Source organism: Danio rerio, chromosome 11 (genome assembly GCF_052040795.2).
Source record: "Danio rerio strain M-AB ecotype USA chromosome 11, GRCz13ab, whole genome shotgun sequence".
Lineage (NCBI taxonomy): Eukaryota > Metazoa > Chordata > Actinopteri > Cypriniformes > Danionidae > Danio > Danio rerio.
In genome coordinates this window covers 3,217,661-3,237,223 of record NC_141031.1, presented here as the reverse complement: position 1 = coordinate 3,237,223, position 19,563 = coordinate 3,217,661, and the positions used below count along the sequence as shown (strand labels likewise).

Below are 19,563 nucleotides of genomic sequence, written 5' to 3'. Positions count from 1 at the left end.
AAACCGCAAGTCAGATCAATTGGAAAAGATATAGCAACCTGAGTCAGAGCAGTTTGGAGGTTTGGAGAAAGTTTGGTGGTTGTAGTTTGAACGGTCTAGGAGAAGATGCATACTGAAATTAGTCCGAAAGAAAATGAATGAATGAATGATTTAGAGGCATTTCTTAACATCTCAGTTAAGAAACTTGTGCAAGACTAGCATTGAACATATTTCAAGGAGCTTTGATTGGTCTCTTGCTGCTCGGGCCTAAATTGAGTCATCAGTCACAATTAAACAAAAGCAGTCTGTAAATGCATCCTGTGGCAGGTGCTCCCTCAGCGGCTTACGTCAACAAGATTTGCTGAAAAAATAAAGCTAGCTTCTGTCCATATTAATGAGGAAACAAACCCGCTCGGCTAACATTTGCTCATTAGCACGACTGAGGTGTTTCAGAAAACTCTATAGACCAGCAAAAAAAAATCTGCTCTTGTTTACTTGCTATCTGCAAACAGTCCAGACTTCCCACGCAAATCATTACAGCCATTTATGGAGGAAATGAATAATTCTTATAATTACATTGACAAAGTCAGCGCCCATAGGGCACAGTGTTTCTAGAACAAAAGTGCAAATGAATGTCCCAGAGCGCCTGCTGCAGTTCTGCTGAGTTGCCTGGATGTTTGCTTTGGTGTAAGAAAATAAGTGGGCTAATGTGTCCCTCGATATCCATATATTCAAAAGCATACAGTGAGTGAGTAGCATTGTTTATCTCACGCCAAACGGATATGACTTTCTAGCACAAAAGAGTCCAAACAATTAATGCAAGTCAAAGTGGTTCAGTGTTGTTTTGAGCCACGCCGTGTGTCCTTGTATGAAAAAGTTTTGTTTGAACTGGATTGAAAACAAATTCCACAAAGTCACATGTCCAAACTAATACGCTTTCATTCATATTAATTTTCGGCTTAGTCCCTTTATTTATCCAGGGGAGCCACAGCGGAATGAACCGCCAACTTATCTAGCATGTTTTTACGCAGCGGATGCCCTTCCAGCCACAACTCATCCCTGGGAAACATCCATACACACTCACTCACATTCATACACTATGGACAAGTCAGCCTAACCAAATCACCTGTACCTGTCTTTGGACTGTGGGGGAAACCGGAGCACCCAGAGGAAACCCACACGAACGCAGGGAGAACATGCAAACTCCACACAGAAATGGCAACTGACCCAGCCGAGGCTCAAACCAGCGACCTTCTTGCTGTGAGGCGACAGCACTATCTACTGAGCCACTGCGTCGCCCATCCCATATTAGTCAATTCTAATTTTAATTCTTATATTTTTATAATCACACTTGATAAAAACAGTCAGAAACACTTTGATTGACTTTTTTATACGTGTCATCAGCGGGGGAAAGCCACGCCCACTAGTGACCATCTCTGCTGACTGCCACTATGCTGACACACATGCATTTGTAGCTCCGCCCTTTTTTGAAATGAGCACAATCTCGTTTGAATTTAAAGGGACAGTCACCAAACTCCACAATTAGGATTAAAGCCTAAACGGGTCAGTTTCAAAGAGTTATTAAACTTTATTTATGGGCCTGAAACTTCACACACTCTAGGGATACAGAGACTTAATTTACATCTTGTAAAAAGGGGCATAAAAGGTCCTCTTAAACACCACAGTGCGTTCATAACATTTCGTTTTCTGAGGATCAAGTGATTTGTTTTATAGACCTTTTTCTTGGAACGCAAAATTACCCATGATGCTTTGCGTGTATGCGCAAGGAGAATGCGAAGAACTTCCGGTCGGCAGCTGATGCGTGTAAACAGTCACATTTGGACAGCTTTGAAACGATAGTTTTAATCTATTTCACCTGCTTTCATCCTCTATGAACTAATACTGTTGTCCATCAGCAGCATCTCCTGGACTGATCATTTAAAGAAATGCGATCTAATAGGATGGAAAACAGCTGCTGTGAGGCGTTTTCCCCTCATCAGACGGCATCTTCTGCAGTTTAAATGAAGCCTCGTCATCGCTAAAGTCAACATTTTCTCTTTATTTCAAATATATAACCAGCCCAAACTAATGTAATTCACCAAAATGTTTGACACACACACGTAGCCTGTACTGTGCCACTGACACACTGATTTAATAACTGTGACAAAGTGAAAATTAGGCTAGTGTCATTTCCAAATGACAGAAAAACACAAACCGTGGTAAAAACAACACACGAAATAAAACACAAACGGCTCGCGATTAGAATGAACAGCAAATCAGCAGCAGAGGATCAATAACAGACTTTTATTGGTCATTTTTGTAAAATGCACGACTTTCATACCTGTTAAGTTTCATGCCAGTACTCTGGTTTGCGCTCTCTCTCTCTCTCTCTCTCTCTCTCTTTCTGTGTGTGTGCGTGTGTGTGTGTGTGTGTTAAAGAGCCGCTGAGCTAACAGCTGACAGGCCGGGAACGCACACACACACTGTATTTCTGACGGCAGACACGTGAACTAGGAGAACATTTTTCTCGTATTTCTGACGCGCTTGAACCACATGTGACAGATTATAACGGCTTTAACAGACGCATTTTTAAGTTGTGTGTCATAAAAACACTCTGTTATCCATTAAAAACGTTATTGAAACCCATTTTCGGAGCGCAAATTACCAGTTGTACACGCTGTAAACGGAAGTTTTTCTACCGGAAGACGCTGGTCGCTATGGCGCCCTCCATGCAGCAGCCATGAAAAAGGTCTATAAGAAAAAAAGTCCCAGAGTGGCTTCTTCAACCACAGCAAACTCCATTTTTCTGTTTGATATTGGATGGAGTTTGTCAAAAAGTGATTGTTTTGTTTGTTTTTTGACTCATTGGATGGGAAAGGTGCTCTATTAGCCAATGTTTTATGCAATATTCCAGTTTTGCACATACATCTAAATTGCATCTTTGGATGGAAACAGACGTTTCTGCGAACAGTCAGCTAGGGATCCATCTGAAAAACTTTTCTCACCTCAAAACTCTCATCCGACTTGTTGGCAAAAAAATAAAAAAAGTTCTGCCTATTTTACCAGCAAGCCAAAGCGGAGGCAAAACCTGAGTAGTTGTTGTCTGCTGCAGTTGAGGATCAAAACCAGGCTCCCTCCGCAGAATAGTGGGCGGCTGCGCTCTTTGACGTTCGTTATCTTCAATGTAATGAGTCAGCACCTCTCTGAACATCTGTCACCTGGGCGTCATGTTCCTGACAGTAAGAGAACGCAGCCGCCAAGACGCCTCCCTAGGCAGCTGTCTATCAAGACTCGCAACAGAGGAGGAGAAAATAGACTGCGCTCTGAGCCCAAACAACCTCAGTTTTCAAGGCTGAAGGTACATTTCTGAGCTGTTCTGAATTCCCATGCACTGACCTCAAACCAAAAACCAAAACACAGCTTTGGGCATTGGTTGAAAAACATAAATGATGTGTGTTGCGTACAATTGGAAAGCCAAAGTGTTTAATGCAGAAACTCTCCTGGTAAAACATTGATGTATTTTGAGTTGACAGTCATCATTTGCTTGCTGAACATCAGTGGATTCCTGTGGAAAACTTGAAATCTAAAAGTTTTCCTAGATAAAATGAGGCGTGTATATCCTCCCTGAGGTTTATTCTTAGTTTTTAGGAGAGCGAGTGTGATTCATTTCATTAGCGTCGCAAATTAAGCGAGATCAGAATAAACCATGGAGACGTGAGGGGGATGTCGCACTCTTTTGAAGCTTGAAATAAAATAGATGCACACTGACATCTTTTTTTTTTTTTTTTATGGGGCTTCCGGAGCTGTAATTTGTTATGTCTACACACAGCTGAATTTAGAATTATCAGCCCTCCTGAATATTTTCCCCGCAATCTTCCCCCGAAATCCGTTTAACAGCGAGAAATTTTTTTAAAAACACATTTCTAAACGTAATAATTACAATACCTAATTTCTAACAACTAAATAACATTGTAGAATGATGGTTTGTTCCAACTCATTCTGAAAAAAAAAACCCCATATACATTTCTGAAGAGCGCCAAATAAGCAACCCAAGCTCATTCTGAAAACCTGGTCCCGTGGACATTTCTGGAGACCGCGAAATATGTCCTGGGAGGTATGTATGGCTGCATTTCATTTTTTTTTTAAGCGAACGCTACGGAGCAGTGTCATGGCGCTTCCTTTTGCGCTTGCCGGCTGACCGCTTACCTCCGTGTGGAGGGCTTTCCCGCCACAATCAGTTTGTCCGGTCAGCTCATTGTGTGTGCCGGCGGACTTCAGATGCAGAGAGGAGGAGTTGACAAAGGCGTCCGGGTTCGAGTCCAGGGAAGAGCGGTTCCAGAAATCAGGTAAGACAAAAACAGAATCCAAAAAAATAAAGCAAACGAGTTCATAACAGGGCGAGAGAACGTGGTGAAATCCGAAAACGTGAAAAAAAAAAAAAAACAGAATGATGAGGGCTTTTCTTTTTCTAGACGGATTTTCTAAATTGTTGCTCGGGTTTAGGGAAGTAAGCGGGCGGGCGGGTCAATCGGTAAAACTAGTTGGGTTCAGGGAAGGAGGAGGGTGGGTCAGCCGATTGGCCGGACTCGCAAGAGACGTTCAAGATACGAAAAAGCGCACACAGCGGCCTCTTGCGGATTCGCGAAAACAAAAACTGCACAAATACGTTTCTCCCGGGATGTATTTCGCGGTCTCCAGAAACGTCCGCTGGACTACGTTTTTAGAATGACCCTGGGTTGCAAATAAGTCCCTGGAGGTATGTTTTTTTGCCGTTCGCGCCTGCTGTTCTCGCGAAAATCCACTTCCCAAAACCCAACCGACAGTGTTTTCAAAAGCGATCTAGAAAAGGAAAGCCCTCGCGGCCGCCTGGTTTTTACCATGTTTTCAGATTTTACCACATTCTCACCCTGTTATTTACTTGTTATTTATTTTTTTTGGCTTTTGTTTTTGTTTTATCCGGTTTCTGGAACCATCTCTCTGGACTTGAACCCCATTGAAACAGGCAACTTCTCTCTGCGTCTCAAGTCCACTGACGTATGGGGTAAGCCACTGGACAAAAGCAGTCCATACAAGGGGTCAGCTAGTAGCATGAAAAGGAACAACGTAATACCACACAGTAGGTGCTTGTTTTAAAGACGAAATGCAGCCATACGGTCCTTCGGCTCCATAATTCATGATCTCCAGAAATGTATACAGGGCTACGTTTTCAAAATGAGCCTATGTTGGTTTGTTATAGACAATTGAACAAATATATTGCTCATAACATTGACCCAAAAATGTTAAAAACTGCATTTATTGTAGCCAAAATAAAACAAATAAGACTTTCTCCATCAGAAAAAACATTATAGAAAATACTGTCAGAAACTCCTTGCTCCGTTAAACATCATTTAGGAAATATTTAAAACAGAAAATTCATTGAAGGGCTAATCATTTTGATTTCAACTGCAAGTGGTGATGCATTGATGCCGTCTGCTCTGGAAAGTTCGTGCACAGAGATCACCAGTCCCCCAAGCCAAAGTAGATAATGCCTGCGGTGGCACTGCAACATCATGCAATTTATGATCCATATATATTTATCCACTGTCCTGGTTTATTTCCCCGCTGTTAGCGCTCTTTCATGAGCTGTATGGCCTGTCAGAGATATGGCTGTGTCTGATAGATGGAGTGCCAGTAGGATGAGCCAGAGCAGGAGGACGGATACAGAGAAAGCAGTCTTATATACTGCAAAAATACTGTTCTTATTTAGCATATTTGTCTCCTTTCTAGTCTAAATATCTAAAAATTATTAAATAAAGACGCATTTTCTAGACAAGTAAGAAATATTGTTTTGTTTTCAGAAATATTAGGTAAAAATTTAGTGAATTATTTATTAAAACAGACTAAATAGGCTTAGTTAAAAATGGATAGAAGGGAGAAAATGTATATGTTTAAGCTTTTTTCATAAGTATAAACAGTATACAGAATAAAGTATTTTGAATCGATTTGGTGAAAGTCTAAAACTCAAGGCACAAAAGCATTAAGGGTGTCAAAAAGCACTAACTTTAGCTTTTTTATGGATAAAAAAATACGCTCTGCGCCCCGGCGCATGGTCTAACAGGGTTGTGCTTATTCTCTTAAGGGTGTGTTTTGAACATAACGTGGATTAAAACAGAGTCTACTCTCTCATTCCCTTTAAAAGTCAGTTGCGCCGTGCCATGGCGCATTTGCTATTTACATGGTGGACTTTGTAAGTAGAAAAACTGAACGCTTCACTAGTGAGAAAAACGTTAAACAGAGCATCTGGAGCGCGAGGATAAAGAACGAGACTCCTCCATTCAGCCTCTTTACTTTCTCTTTACTTTTACTCCTTTACTTTGGTGGAGTGAGGAGATGGTGGAAACTCACTAAAGACATCTATTAACATAGATATTTAATATTGTTTAAGCGCAAAGATTTGTTTCAAAGCTAGTCCTAAATTAAGTTCTATTTTCCAGTAAATGAATAAATAAACATTAATATTGAAGTGTGGTCATTATATCCAGTGCTTAATTTGATCTGGATCTTGCCGGATCCTGTTTCGGGAAATGTCAGATATTTGTGTTTTGCATTCCGGTATCAAGTCAGACAGAAAACCTGATGGAAGAGGTAACTGTGGGCTGAATGTCAGTGGTGTTAGTAAACTAGATATTGATGTTTCGTATGATTTGTTTGTAGCTACAGTACATGTTTGTTTGTTTTTACCTGTTGAACCATAAGGTTATATTGCACAAAATAGTTAAAGTTCTTTTAGAAATGTGATAATTTTTTGCACTAACTGCTTAGCAACGTCTTGTTCCGGATAAACTGAAATTGAGAGGCGGACGTTGGTCACGGTAACTTTTTTCCCCTGGTTTTGTTCCAGAATTGTATCCATTTACAAATTAAGCAAGTATCCATTTACAAATTAAGTTATATCCAAACACACGTCCTGTTCTTATGCCCAAAATGGAAATGCAGGCATCTCCAAAACCTGACAAGAGGACAAATCTAAACTTGTTTTTATTAAAACAAATATAAATATGAACATAATAAACAATACTGATAATAATAATAACATTATACACATGCAGATTGTCATAAATAATCTGAAAAAGCCCCCCGAGATGAGGCATGGAGGCAGCGTTTTTTACATTTATATAAAAAATCATTTTTGTAAGATTTTAATCTTTTAATTATTTTCATATGTAAAAATATTTGTGTATCCCTGTACATCCTGTGTGTATTCAGCAATGTGTAAGCAGTTGGACCTGCACAGGCGTAGGACCTATAACAGACTTTAGGGCAGCTTTTACTCGGTGAATGGTGTGGTCTATTTCTGTTTCTGAGAATAGTAACATGCCAACGATGCGCCTTAACACACCTCCTTTGCAGACCAGCGCACTAATTAGTCCACAAAGTGGCGCAAATGAATTTGCTATTTAAACAACGTGGCGCGAAACGTGAAAATGACAGTTGCGCCGGTCTGAAAAAAGCAACAAATCACACCAAACACATCTTGCGCCTTATTGCGCAGGGTTTATGATAGGACCCTCTATGTGCGTGTCAGTGTCTGTATGTCTCTCTCTCTTTCTTTGTGTGTGCATGTGTGTGTGTTCTACCTGTCGTAGTCTCCATTGCAGAGCGCTCTGACTGGAATGGTGAACGGCTGCCAAACAGGGTTGAGTGTGTTCTTCACCACTTCTGTTTTATGGCAGATGGTAAACCTTCATGTAGAGAAACCAACAGAAACACAGCACTTCAGAGGAAACTCAAATAAAATATCTCATTCAACTTGCCGGCCATACAGACTGCAGGATCGATAAACAAAAAGCTGTAAATCAATCCAAAAATTAATACAAAAACGGTCTGTGTAAGCTTTTAAATAGCATTTAAGTCCAATTATCGAACTCCAAAAGCCATGCTCGAGTTGAACATTTGATAATTAGCCCTTCATCAGCACCCAGGAGCATCATTAAACCTGTTCCAGCACTCGTCTGAGCCTCTGCTAGGCTTTTTTTGAGTTGCTCCGTTGAGGATTTTTTATTTATTTTTGCACTGAAAGGCAAAATGGGCAAACTATACACCCCGGCTCTTGAAAACATGAATCCCCGGTCACTTAAATGAAGAGGCTTTGATGAGGCACTCTGGGTAACACTAGGATAGAGGAAAACACACACACATGGACGAGGAGTCATTTCCAGCCCATAAATCTCCAACGGAGCGGAGAAATGTTTTGCCAGGTTCACAGTACGAGCTGAGGGCGGAGCTGAGGATCATGGGAAAATATTCCTTTTAAAGGAATCATTTAAGCCTAAATTAAAATCTTGCATCCTCTCATGCATCCTTCACTTGTTCCAAAGCAGTTTTTTTCATTTATTTGTTTGCTGTTGAACACAAAAGAAGATATTTTGATGTATGTTTCAGATACACGTCTTTATTTTATACATATGTTAGAAGGTGAGGCTTATCGTACAGGACAGCGTAGTGACCAAACGTCCCCACGAGTACAGCAATACCAGTATATTTTCACAATGAGACTTTTTTTTGGCTACCATGAGGAAAACGACTCACAAATCACACAGAATAAAGTAATTTAATAAAGTTAACAAACTATTTTAAAAAAAGTAAGTGGTTTGAACATAAACCAGCTAGGTTGTCCCAAAAACCCTTAGGATTTGTGTTGTTTCTAGTCATTTTATTTAAGTAGTCTAAACAAAGTGATTTTAAGAGTGTATTTGTTCACAGAATTTTGCAAAAAATTAAATTAATAAATTTAGGTATAATGATTTTAAAAATATAGGAGCTTAAAACAAACAAACAAACAAACAAATAAAAAACACACACACACAAAAGGAAGGTTTACAATGCTAATTCCATTAGAACAATTTGCTCGCTAAACAAAACTACAGTATTTTTTTAATATGATACAAAATGACAGAATATATAACTTTACAAACTGTACAGTAAACAAGTTATCGACACATTTGTATAGTATTTAATACTATGACTGAAATAAGCATATTACGGAATAACATAACAGAATAAATACATATTTTTACACACATTTACAAAGGAAATAAATAGATTGAATGATGGGCTCAAAAATGTGTCTCTAAAAAGTTTGTGTGGATGTCTGTGGGAGCAAAATCTGTGTCGGCCTACATTCTGTTGACCACAAAAGAAGATATTTTGAAGAATGTTTGAAACTTCTAACCATTTACATGCATACGGGAAAAAAGAAATATTGTGTGTGTGTGTGTGTTTGTGTGTGTGTATATATATATATATATATATATATATATATATATATATATATATATATATATATATATATATATATATATGTATATTTATTCATTTGTTTTCCTTCAGTTTAATCTCTTATTAATTACAGATCACCACAGCGGAATGAACCACCAACTATTCCAGCATAAGTTTTACGCAGCAGATGCCCTTCCAGCCATAAACCAATATGGGAAACCGTGCTGCCTAATATTATTTATTAAAAAACACTGTTGTACAATATTACTTTATATATTGCTACTTTATATATTGCTTTATCATGTCAATAGTTCAAAGTTTTAAACATTCTTCAAAATATCATGTAATGTGTCTAACAGAAAACAGAAAAAAATATTTATCAATCTGGTTTGGAACAAGTCAATCAAAACTAAGTAAATGAAATTAATTAAAATTTCTGGGTGAACCGTCCCTTTACCTGTCAAAAAGCTATTGCTTTATTAAAACACTGGACACTTACGTGCCATCTTCATTGCTTCTGTAGAAGACCATGAAGGGATCAGATTTCCCGAAAAAATCCTTCTTGTCCAGTTTGTTGGCACAGAACTGCATGGTTGCACTGTCCTATAAAGAAGCCATAAGGAAAAAAAAACATTTTAGTTAACATATATTAACATATAAAGTTTTTATTTAACTTGAGTTTCAGTTACATACAAAATTATTTGCCCTCCTGTGAAAATGTAACTTTCAAATAGCTGCTAGTTCATTCATTCATTCATTCATTCATTCATTCATTCATTCATTTTCTTCAGTTTAGTCTCTTATTCATCAGGGGTCAATGAACCGCCAACTATTCCAGCATATGTTTCACACAGCAGATGCCCTTCAGGCCAGTACTGGGAAACACCCACACACACACACACACACACAGTCATACACTACGGCCAATTTATACCACATGTGTTTGGACTGTGGGGGTATATGTTCAACCATGAGCTAAACAAAGTGTAGTACACTGTAAATCCCAACAGTCATATATATCAAATAAATTGAGTGTAGTTAACTAAAAATCGACTGAAAGTTAATTCTACTCATTGGAAAAGAGTTTTGAACTCAGTGTTGAAAGCAATGGGTTAATTAAATACCTCATTACTTCAACTTAAATGGAGTGAGTTCACAGTACACATATAGATTTGTTTTTTTTTACTCAAACGGTTCCTCAAACGGTTTGAGTTGCCTTAACTTATAAAGTTTTACAGTACTCAGTTTATTTGAGTTCTCTTCATTTGTTGGGTTTTACTGTGCTTAAATTGCTTCATTTACTCAAATGGATTAAGTTCACAGTACTCATTAGGATTAGTTATAGTTATACTTAAATGGTTTGTTGCAACCGGTTTTTCTCAAATGGTTTGAGTTACCTTAACTTTTTGGGTTTTACAGTGTAGCTCTAGTGTCTCTTTTTTCGACCTAAACACTGAACACATCTGACTCCTCAGCACTGCTTTCAGCATCTGTCCTTGTCCACAGACCAAAAGCAGCTTGTCTTCATTGTAGGCAAACAAAGGAATCCTTAATTGAGTCTTACTTTCGTTTCCTGTCCATTTAAAATGACTCACTAAATCCCTCTGTCTGACAGCAGCGGTCAGACTCTCTCTCTGCTGTTGATTGACGCTTTTCAAATGAACATGTCTGAATTTTTGGTTGATTCTCAGCTCTGCCTTCACTGAGCACTCTTAAAATCAATTTTCACTTCCTCTGGGAATCGTCCTCTAAGAAATTATGAATGCATTTGCTGCATTTTAGGAGTCTTTATTTGAGATTGTAATTCATCATCATGTACAGTCCCAGTATTGTCATTATTGTTATATTCGCTACACTGTAAAAAAATATTCGTAAATAGAGCAATTGTCTGTATCTTGTGATTTTTCCCCATTTGTTTATGCTTTTGAAATGTATTATGGGATATTGATCTTCCGACAACTTTGGAAGCCCTGCAAGTTGGAAAAAGTGACTTTTATGAACATTTTTAATAGTTTAAAGAGACATTATCTGGTGTTGTATATTACGCAACAAAAACCTTGATATAAACTGACACGTTTATAGCTATTATTACATGGCTGTCTGGAATACTAAAAATTGGTTATGTAATACATAGGTTAGTATGTGCTCCGTTCAGCCAGCATAGTTTCTTTAAGTTTTATGATTTTGTCTGTTTGGCACCATCTTGTGTCTGAATAATGCTCAGGTTAGTGTATACTCCATCAGCTGTTTTTGTTTCTGTCAGCTTTGCGTTTTTTGCCTGTTTGGCACCATTTTGTGACAAAATAATGTGCAGGTTAGTGTATACTCCATCAGCTGTTTTAACTTCTGTCAGCTTTGTGTTTCTGAGTGGTTGGCGCCATCTAGTGTCTGAATAATGTACAGGTTAGTGTATACTCCATCAGCTGTTTTAATTTCTGTCAACTTTGCATTTTTTTTACCTGTTTGGCGCCATCTTGTGAGTGAATAATGCGCAGGTTAGTGTATACTCCATCAGCTGTTTTAATTTCTGTCTGCTTTGAGTTTTTGACTGTTTGGCGCCATCTTGTAAATAAATAATCCTCAGGTTATTGTAAACTCCAATTGTTTTCTTTTTTGTCAGCTTTGTGTTTATGACTAAGTGCTAACCACCGAGCCACCATGCCACCAATACCAAGAAATGTACCTTAAAGTGCGACTAGTTATTTGCACATCGTTATTTACAATTACACAACACAGCTCTGATTCAGACCATCAATGGCCTTAACGGTAAGTCAACATGTTTTTCCAAGTGGATGACAGAGCCAATCAGAAGCAAGCTCTTGTGTAGTGTGTTTGGCAGATTCTCTTGTGTGAGCGACAACTGCGCTGGACTCCAGATATTAGCTAGTCCTGTTATCTTCACAGCACTACATCGCTCTTAGTAAACAAACTTTGTTGTTGCGAGCTCCCATGACGCACTACAGCAGATGTGTGCGCCTTCACATTTATCATACACCCCAAGCCAGAGCAATTAAACGTGTGCTTGCTCTGCAGGCTTATTCCCGGACTGCTATATCAACATATTCTCCAAGTTCTTTCTTCTTGGAGTCAGTCGGCCTTATTACAACACCTCAAACCTGGTGTTTGGAGCCGTCCAGATAGCGTTAGCACTATCACATTCCCTCCATCGCCCGCCCATAAAAAGCCCAGTGGCGGATGATGCCTTTTCACATGACAACCTTCAGGAATCTGCCAGCTCTAGAGCCACATAACACTTTAAGTGCAGCTTTAGGGCTCTCAGCAGAAATCATCTGTGACACCCGCTGAAAACGAGGCGGTATGAATATCTGCCTGAAGCCAAGACGCCCTAAATAGGGCACTTTACGAGAGGGGTGGAAAGTTCAGGATGCACATGAATTTCGAATGCAATCTCCACCCACACAACACAACACACCGCTGCAGATGCAGAATAATGCCATACGGTCTCAGCAATGCCCCAAAGCCTTATAAATATGTTCTGCATTCTTGAACGCGAGGCTGTAAAGGGGAAAGAAGCCTGACATTCTGCCTCTGCCAGCGTAAAACACACTGTGAGCACTGTTTACTCAGTGATGCAGGTGACCGGGGGTGTAACTGTACACTAATTCATTAATTTAAGCACTAAATATATCACATGGCAGCAACTCCATGTAGAGGTCTGCATTCCATAAATAAATTTCCGAATAAATCGCGGGAGTGGTCGGTAACGGGTTTAATTTGGGACGGGAGCGGGCTGTCTAGCAATATCGCGGATATTGCTATGCAAATGAGAGAGAGAGCTTTGCCTGTGTGTGTGCTTGGTGCTTGTGTGTGTGTATGTTTTTTTTTTTTTTTTTGTGTGTGTATGTTACTGCGCGTGCGCGCGATTGAGAGAGAGAGAGAGAGAGAGAGAGAGAGAGAGAAACCAAACACAAACAAACAAACCAAACCACAATAGACACAAACCAACAAGACACAACAAGACAACAACAACAACAAGACAACAACAAGACACAAACCAAGACACAAACCAAAGAGAGGATGAGACACACTTCCTTCTGTTTTGCCCCAAATACACCACGACTAGAGAAATATTTTTCCCCCAATTTGAAACATTGATCAGTTCATTTTTTAAATGACTCAGAAAAACTTAACCATATATTCGGAGAGGACGAATTGACATTTAGACTAGCTGCAAAATATGTATATACCCTACACACCATAAGAAATGGTTAATGTAAATATGTGTCTTATTTAAATAATTTTAACTTTTTACTATTATTATTATTATATTTATCAAATATATTGTTTTTTGTGTGTGTGTGTCATTATATCTTATCTGTTTTACTATTAATTATTATTTTCAATGGTTTTAATATGTTTCATATTTGAAATGCTTTGGCAATACTGTACTTAATGTCATGCCAATAAAGCAACTTGAACTGAACTGAACTGAGAGAGAGAGAGAGAGAGAGAGAGAGAGAGAGAGAGAGAGAGAGAGAGAGAGAGAGAGAGAGAGAGAGAGAGAGAGAGAGCTTTTCCAGATAGCAAAATACACTCGGGCCAGTTCCGTCTAGATTCTCGCCTGCCGGAGACTTACCACTCGGCCCGGCTCCCGAACTCGAATGCTTGTGGACTCACTGCCCGATTCCGGCTCGAATCAATCGGGCCAGATGTGTCAGCCGTAAGTAAGCCGACGCTGCCGCATCCGAACCAGAATCGGCCCGAGAGTAATGTGCGCTGCGGCCCGGAGCTGGACTTAGTATTTATATACCTTTATATAAACCTTTTGCTATTACATTGGTACTTGATACATGGTATTACAACCCTTTGAGTTGATATAACAGCAAACGCCTGTGTGTCTGCTTGGTGCTTGTGTATGTGTGTTACTGCGCGCGTGCGTATGAGAGAGAGCTTTGTCTGTGTGTGTGTGCTTGGTGCTGTGTGTGTGTGTGTGTTTATACAGACAGCTTGTTATAGGCTGTCTGGACTGTATAGCTGAGTGATTTTCGGGTTTGTTTCCCCCCCGCTCTTTAGCGGGATCGGGCGCGGCGGCCAGAAAACGGGGCGGGTTCGGGCAGCGGGACAACAAATTCTTAATATAAGCGGGAGCGGTCGGGTTCGGGCTAAAACCTGGCGGGTGCGGGCGGGAGCGGGATTCAAAATTTAGTCTACACTAAACACTACAGTAAAAGCCTATAATGGTTTCCCTGCTTCTGGAAACTTCCATTTACATGGTAGCACTTTACTTGAAGGGGTGTTCATGAAAACCTTAATAATCATGACATGACATGAATGAGACGTTATGCATGCTTATGACAACTGTTATTAAGTGTCATTTGCTCAGTGATGTCATTTTAAATGCAAATAAAACATTATTATGACACTTGGCATAAACAAATATAAAATATTTGTCATTACAACTTGACATTACCAAGACAACATAACTTGTCATAAATCTATCATAAACATAATTGTCATGAGGCAATATTGTGTCATGTGTGATCATGTTTTTACTGTATTTGTCTTTAAAATGTCTTATTATAAGTGTCATTACTCTGCTAAATCAATTTATAAGAGTTTCATTAATATTTAATGACGTTTTAATGGCAAATTAAGCTCTTACCACAGTATTGAGGTCAAAATATATTTATTAATGACGCTTTCATAGAATTCAAGACAAATTTATAATGGCTTCATGACATTCATGTTTATGACAGATTTATGACAAGTTTTGCTGTCTTGGTTATGTCAAGCTTTCTTGACAAAGACAAAAATAATGCATCTATGTCAAGTTGTCAAAACAAATGTCATCTTTGCATTTATGACACTTAATAAGCTGTTATAAGCATGCAGTGTATCACATCAGGATTATAAATGTTTAATAATCTTATGAACACCACTTAAGTGTTCATATCTATTAATAATTTACAGTATTGTTTTCCCTGGAACTGACAGTATTAAATGCACGGAATGTAAACAGAGCTTATGCAGTCAATCATTTCTGCAATATTCTGTCGATTTGGATTCAAGCGCAGCTACTGTGAAGTGTTTGTGATGCTCCAGTGTGCTGTGCTCTTGTTAGCGCTGTGACTGGACATGTGAAACACCTTCATTACAATCTCAAAAGGATTTTCTACAGCTTCTCTGTTCTCCGGATCAATGGCAGACTTCATTTGTTGTTCTTGTTGCTCCGCCGGCCATATTTAACCCACCCTAAAGCTTTAATTTGAGCATGTATGAATGCGAAGCGACTCAGATCCCTTTAGCTCGCATGCTAACAATAAAGGCTTTTCCTGTTCTCATTACAGTGTGGGGTAGAATTATAATGAAGCTTTTAATTTGTACACAGCATTTGAGAAGAGAAAAAAAAACAATAGAAGGAGCTCATAAAATGCATCAATGCCTTGTAGAGTAAAATAAAAACAAAAACAAATGGGTCAATATTAAGAAAAAATAAGTCCTCTTTTATTATTATCTACAGAAAAAGGCTAGGCTGAAATGTCTATTGTTTGAAACATACTGTATTTGTTTATATGTTATTCTACAGTGAGTTGCATGTCTGCGTATAAATATACTTCTTAATCATGTAAAAATGAACCAAGAAAAACACTATTCATTTATAATTTAATCATTTAAATGGTCACACTTTACAATAATGTTTCATTAGTTAATGTTCGTTAATCTATTTACTAACATGCACTAATAACGGAGAATACTTGTACAGAGTTTATTAATCATAGTTCAACATTTACTAATGCATTCTTAAAATCCAATGTCATGTCCAATTGTTAAAGTTAGTTAAAGAGTAAAGGCTAATTAACAATGAACAACTTTATTTTAAAGAGCCCTTATTATGGGTTTTTGAAAATGACTCCATGTAACGAGTAACACAGCTCTAAGTGAGGTGAAATATCCAGCTAAGGCTTCAATCTGTTATGCCTAGTTCAGACTGCGTGATTTTAGCCCCGATTTTGGCTCGCTGACAGGTTTTGAGAAATCGCCGACAAATGCCTGAAATCACAGGCAAATCGGTGCTCGTGCATGTGAGTGACAATCACACAGTATGAACTATCAAAGACGCGATCTGAGAGAATCGCAGATGAGTCGCCGATGCCTGCAAGATATTTGACGTGCTGAATATCTGGGACTGTCGGCGATTCAAATCATGCCGTGTGAATTGAGTTTTGACTGAAAATAACATCAGCGATCGCCTACAGCCAATGAGAGAGCAGCATTCACTTGTGTGTGCGTGTGTGTATACCTGCTGCAGGCCAGCGGGAGGCTGGGGGAGAAGTTAAAAGCGCTCTTTTTCGGTTTATTTGGACCCACGAAATGGAGGAAAAACTAGTGGAGCTTTGACAGGACTCAGGAGCAACCGTGTCTGTTTGACGTTTCATACAGAAAGAAATTAGTTTATTATTAATGTTGAGGAGAAATGGCTAATTCCCTTTAAACCCAGGTGAGCAAATATGTACATTTTCTACCCCATTAAAGGCTTCTTTCTTGTTATGTAGTTAATAACAAAAGACATACTACGTGTTTTTGGCTGTGAGACGTAGTTTGGACGAACTTGTCGGCAATTCTTCCTATAGTAAAGTCATGCAATGTGAAAGTCCTTGCAGTGTAAACAAAGCAGCGACGAAACGCTAGCCCAGATAGTCATGCAGAGTGAAAACATCTGTGACACGACGACTTTGAAAATCATGCAGTCTGAACTCGGCATAAGCGTTTAAAACTGTTGATTCATCTATAAAAGAATCGACTCATAGTGCTTCAAAAGAGTCGTCTTGATAACGAGTCATTAGGTGTTTCGCAATGACGTATCTACTAAACACAAGCAGTTACGCGCGCAAACCCGGGAGATTTGAAACCTGCGGCCCCGCTCACTAAGACGGGACAAAAGCCACGCACGCACGCACGCACGCACGCACGCACGCACTCACGCACGCACGCACGCACGCACGCACGCACGCACGCACGCACGCACGCACGCACGCGCACACACACACACACACACACACACACACACACACACACACACACACACACACACACACAAATATGAGTTTTAAACATATAACCAGCTTCTAGTGGTAAAAATCGATCCATTTAATTTTTTTTTTATGGTCACACTTTACAATAAGGTTCATTAGTTAATGTTAATTAATGAATTTACTTACATGAACAAATAATGTAAAATACATCTACTACTGTATTTGTTCATGTTAGTTAACGTTAGTTAATGAAAATACTGTTCATTGTTAGTTCATGTTAACTCATGGTGCATTAACTAATGTTAACAAGCATGGACTTGGATGTTATTAATGCATTAGTAAATGTTCAATTATGATTGATAAATGCTGTACATGTGTTGTTCATGATTAGTTCATGTTAGTAAATGCATTAACTAATGAACCTTATTGTAAAGAGTTACCTTTTTTTATAATCACACTTGATAAAGACAGTCTGCAGAAACACTTTGATTGACATTCTCCCTTTGTACTTTTCATCAGAGGGGTAAAGCCCCGCCCACTAGCGACCATCTCTCCCTCATTAGCATATAGGATGTCAGTCTTGTTTTTGAATCTGCCACTATGGTGACACACAGGAATTTGTAGCTCCTCCCTCTTTTGAATAGAGCACAATCTCATTTGAATTTAAAGTGACAGTCAGAAAAATGCCACAATGAGCATAAGAAGGGTCAGAGTTCACAGTTAATAAATATCAAATGTGGGTTATTTTGAGCTTTAACTTCACACACACACTTTAGGGACAACAGAGACTTATTTTAGATATTGTAAAAAGGTGCATAACATGTTAATAAAGCTCAAATTTAAACATATTTAAAGTTTAACTCCTATTGTGTTTGATTTTAAGGGATTTTAAGCAGTATTAACACTGTTTTAGTGATGTTTTTTCTGTAGTAACTTATCCAACACTGAATACAATGCATAGCAGTAATTAATCTTATATATTACCAAGTATATTTCTTATTTATTACATCAATGTGATGTGTTTATTTGCTAGATAGTAGCAAACTAAACAGAGTGTCCACGTTCAAGGCCTGTGTCTGTCTGTCAGCAGCATCACACTATATTATCTGTGATGAAAAGAGAAAAGAAATTGGACACAGACAGTATTGATAATATTGATCTTCTTCTAACATCCTCGGGCGTATCGGCACTGTCTTTGTCTCTGTGGAGAATTCAGCATATAAAAGCAGCAAAGCCCCAAAATGATTGACAATATTAACAGATAACCTCTGCTTCACATTGACCCCTGAAAAAACGCCTGCTGAGAGTTGATAGCTGACTCAAATCACGCGCGTACATCATTAGCTTATGAATTATTCTCGCTTTCACACCAAATTGACTTCTTCTTTCAGATCTAAATTTGATTACATCGCTTCTCAAGAGCAGATTGTACCTCAGTTTTTCATTTCCAGCCAGAAAAATCTGTCTTTTGGAGATGATATAGAGAAGTGGTCAGTGATTTAGATGCTAAAACCAAGAGATATTTCACAATCTTGCTCACACTTTACAGACACTACATCTTTAAATTGGCCTCAGTGTCTAAACCAACCAATCAGATTTCACATTCATGCCAGCCTTGTTTAAAAAAAAGTCTATGAAATCACTTTTTAGTAAGACATCTCATACTCTTTTTGTTTTTTACATGTGTTTAGATATCCAAGGAAAATAAAACCTTATTCATACATTTAATCCAACGTTTTCTATTAAAATGTCCTGACGTTATCGGTGCACAATGAATCTTGGGATGTTCGAGGAGGCAAAGGATAAACCGATTGTGTCCTTCACTACTTGGTAAACAAAGGACGCATTTGAAGGAGCCTTCAATTTTTTTATATGCCCTTTGAATGCATCCTTCAGAGCCTCTGAAATTACACACAGCGATTGACTTCCACAGTAGAAAACACAAACACTATGGATGTCTATGATTACAGTTTTTTTTTGTTTTCTTCAATATATTTTCATTTGTGTTCGACAAGAGAAAGAAATGTTTCATATTTGGGTAAAATATCTATTTAAAGGTTCAATAAACCAGATGTGTCTTGAGCATCCAGCCTGATTTCACCAGAAAACGTAAGTATTTTACGTTTTGCCAGTTTAGTGGCTAATTCGTACGAATTCGTACGAGTTCAGTCGTACGAAATGGTACGATTTTAAAAAGGAGGCGTGGCACCTGACTCCACCCCTAACCCCAACCGTCATTGGGGGATAAGCAAATCGTACTAAATTGTACGAATTAGATCGTACGAATTCATACGAATTTGCCACTAAATGAAAAAGTTACGAATTGCCGTGA

The 19,563-nt window shown here is 38.6% G+C and overlaps 1 protein-coding gene across 3 annotated transcripts in view; it reads right to left on the bottom strand.

Moving 5' to 3' along the window:
- The window catches only part of cpne5b (copine Vb), a 226,184-nt gene that overhangs the window by 52,131 nt on the left and 154,490 nt on the right, over positions 1-19,563 (bottom strand). For all 3 annotated transcript variants that reach the window (XM_087272009.1, XM_087272008.1, NM_201028.3), the window contains 2 exon segments: positions 9,737-9,840; positions 7,596-7,700 (listed from right to left, as the gene is read on the bottom strand). In XM_087272009.1, coding sequence (XP_087128135.1) covers positions 7,596-7,700; positions 9,737-9,840 — 209 coding nt within the window.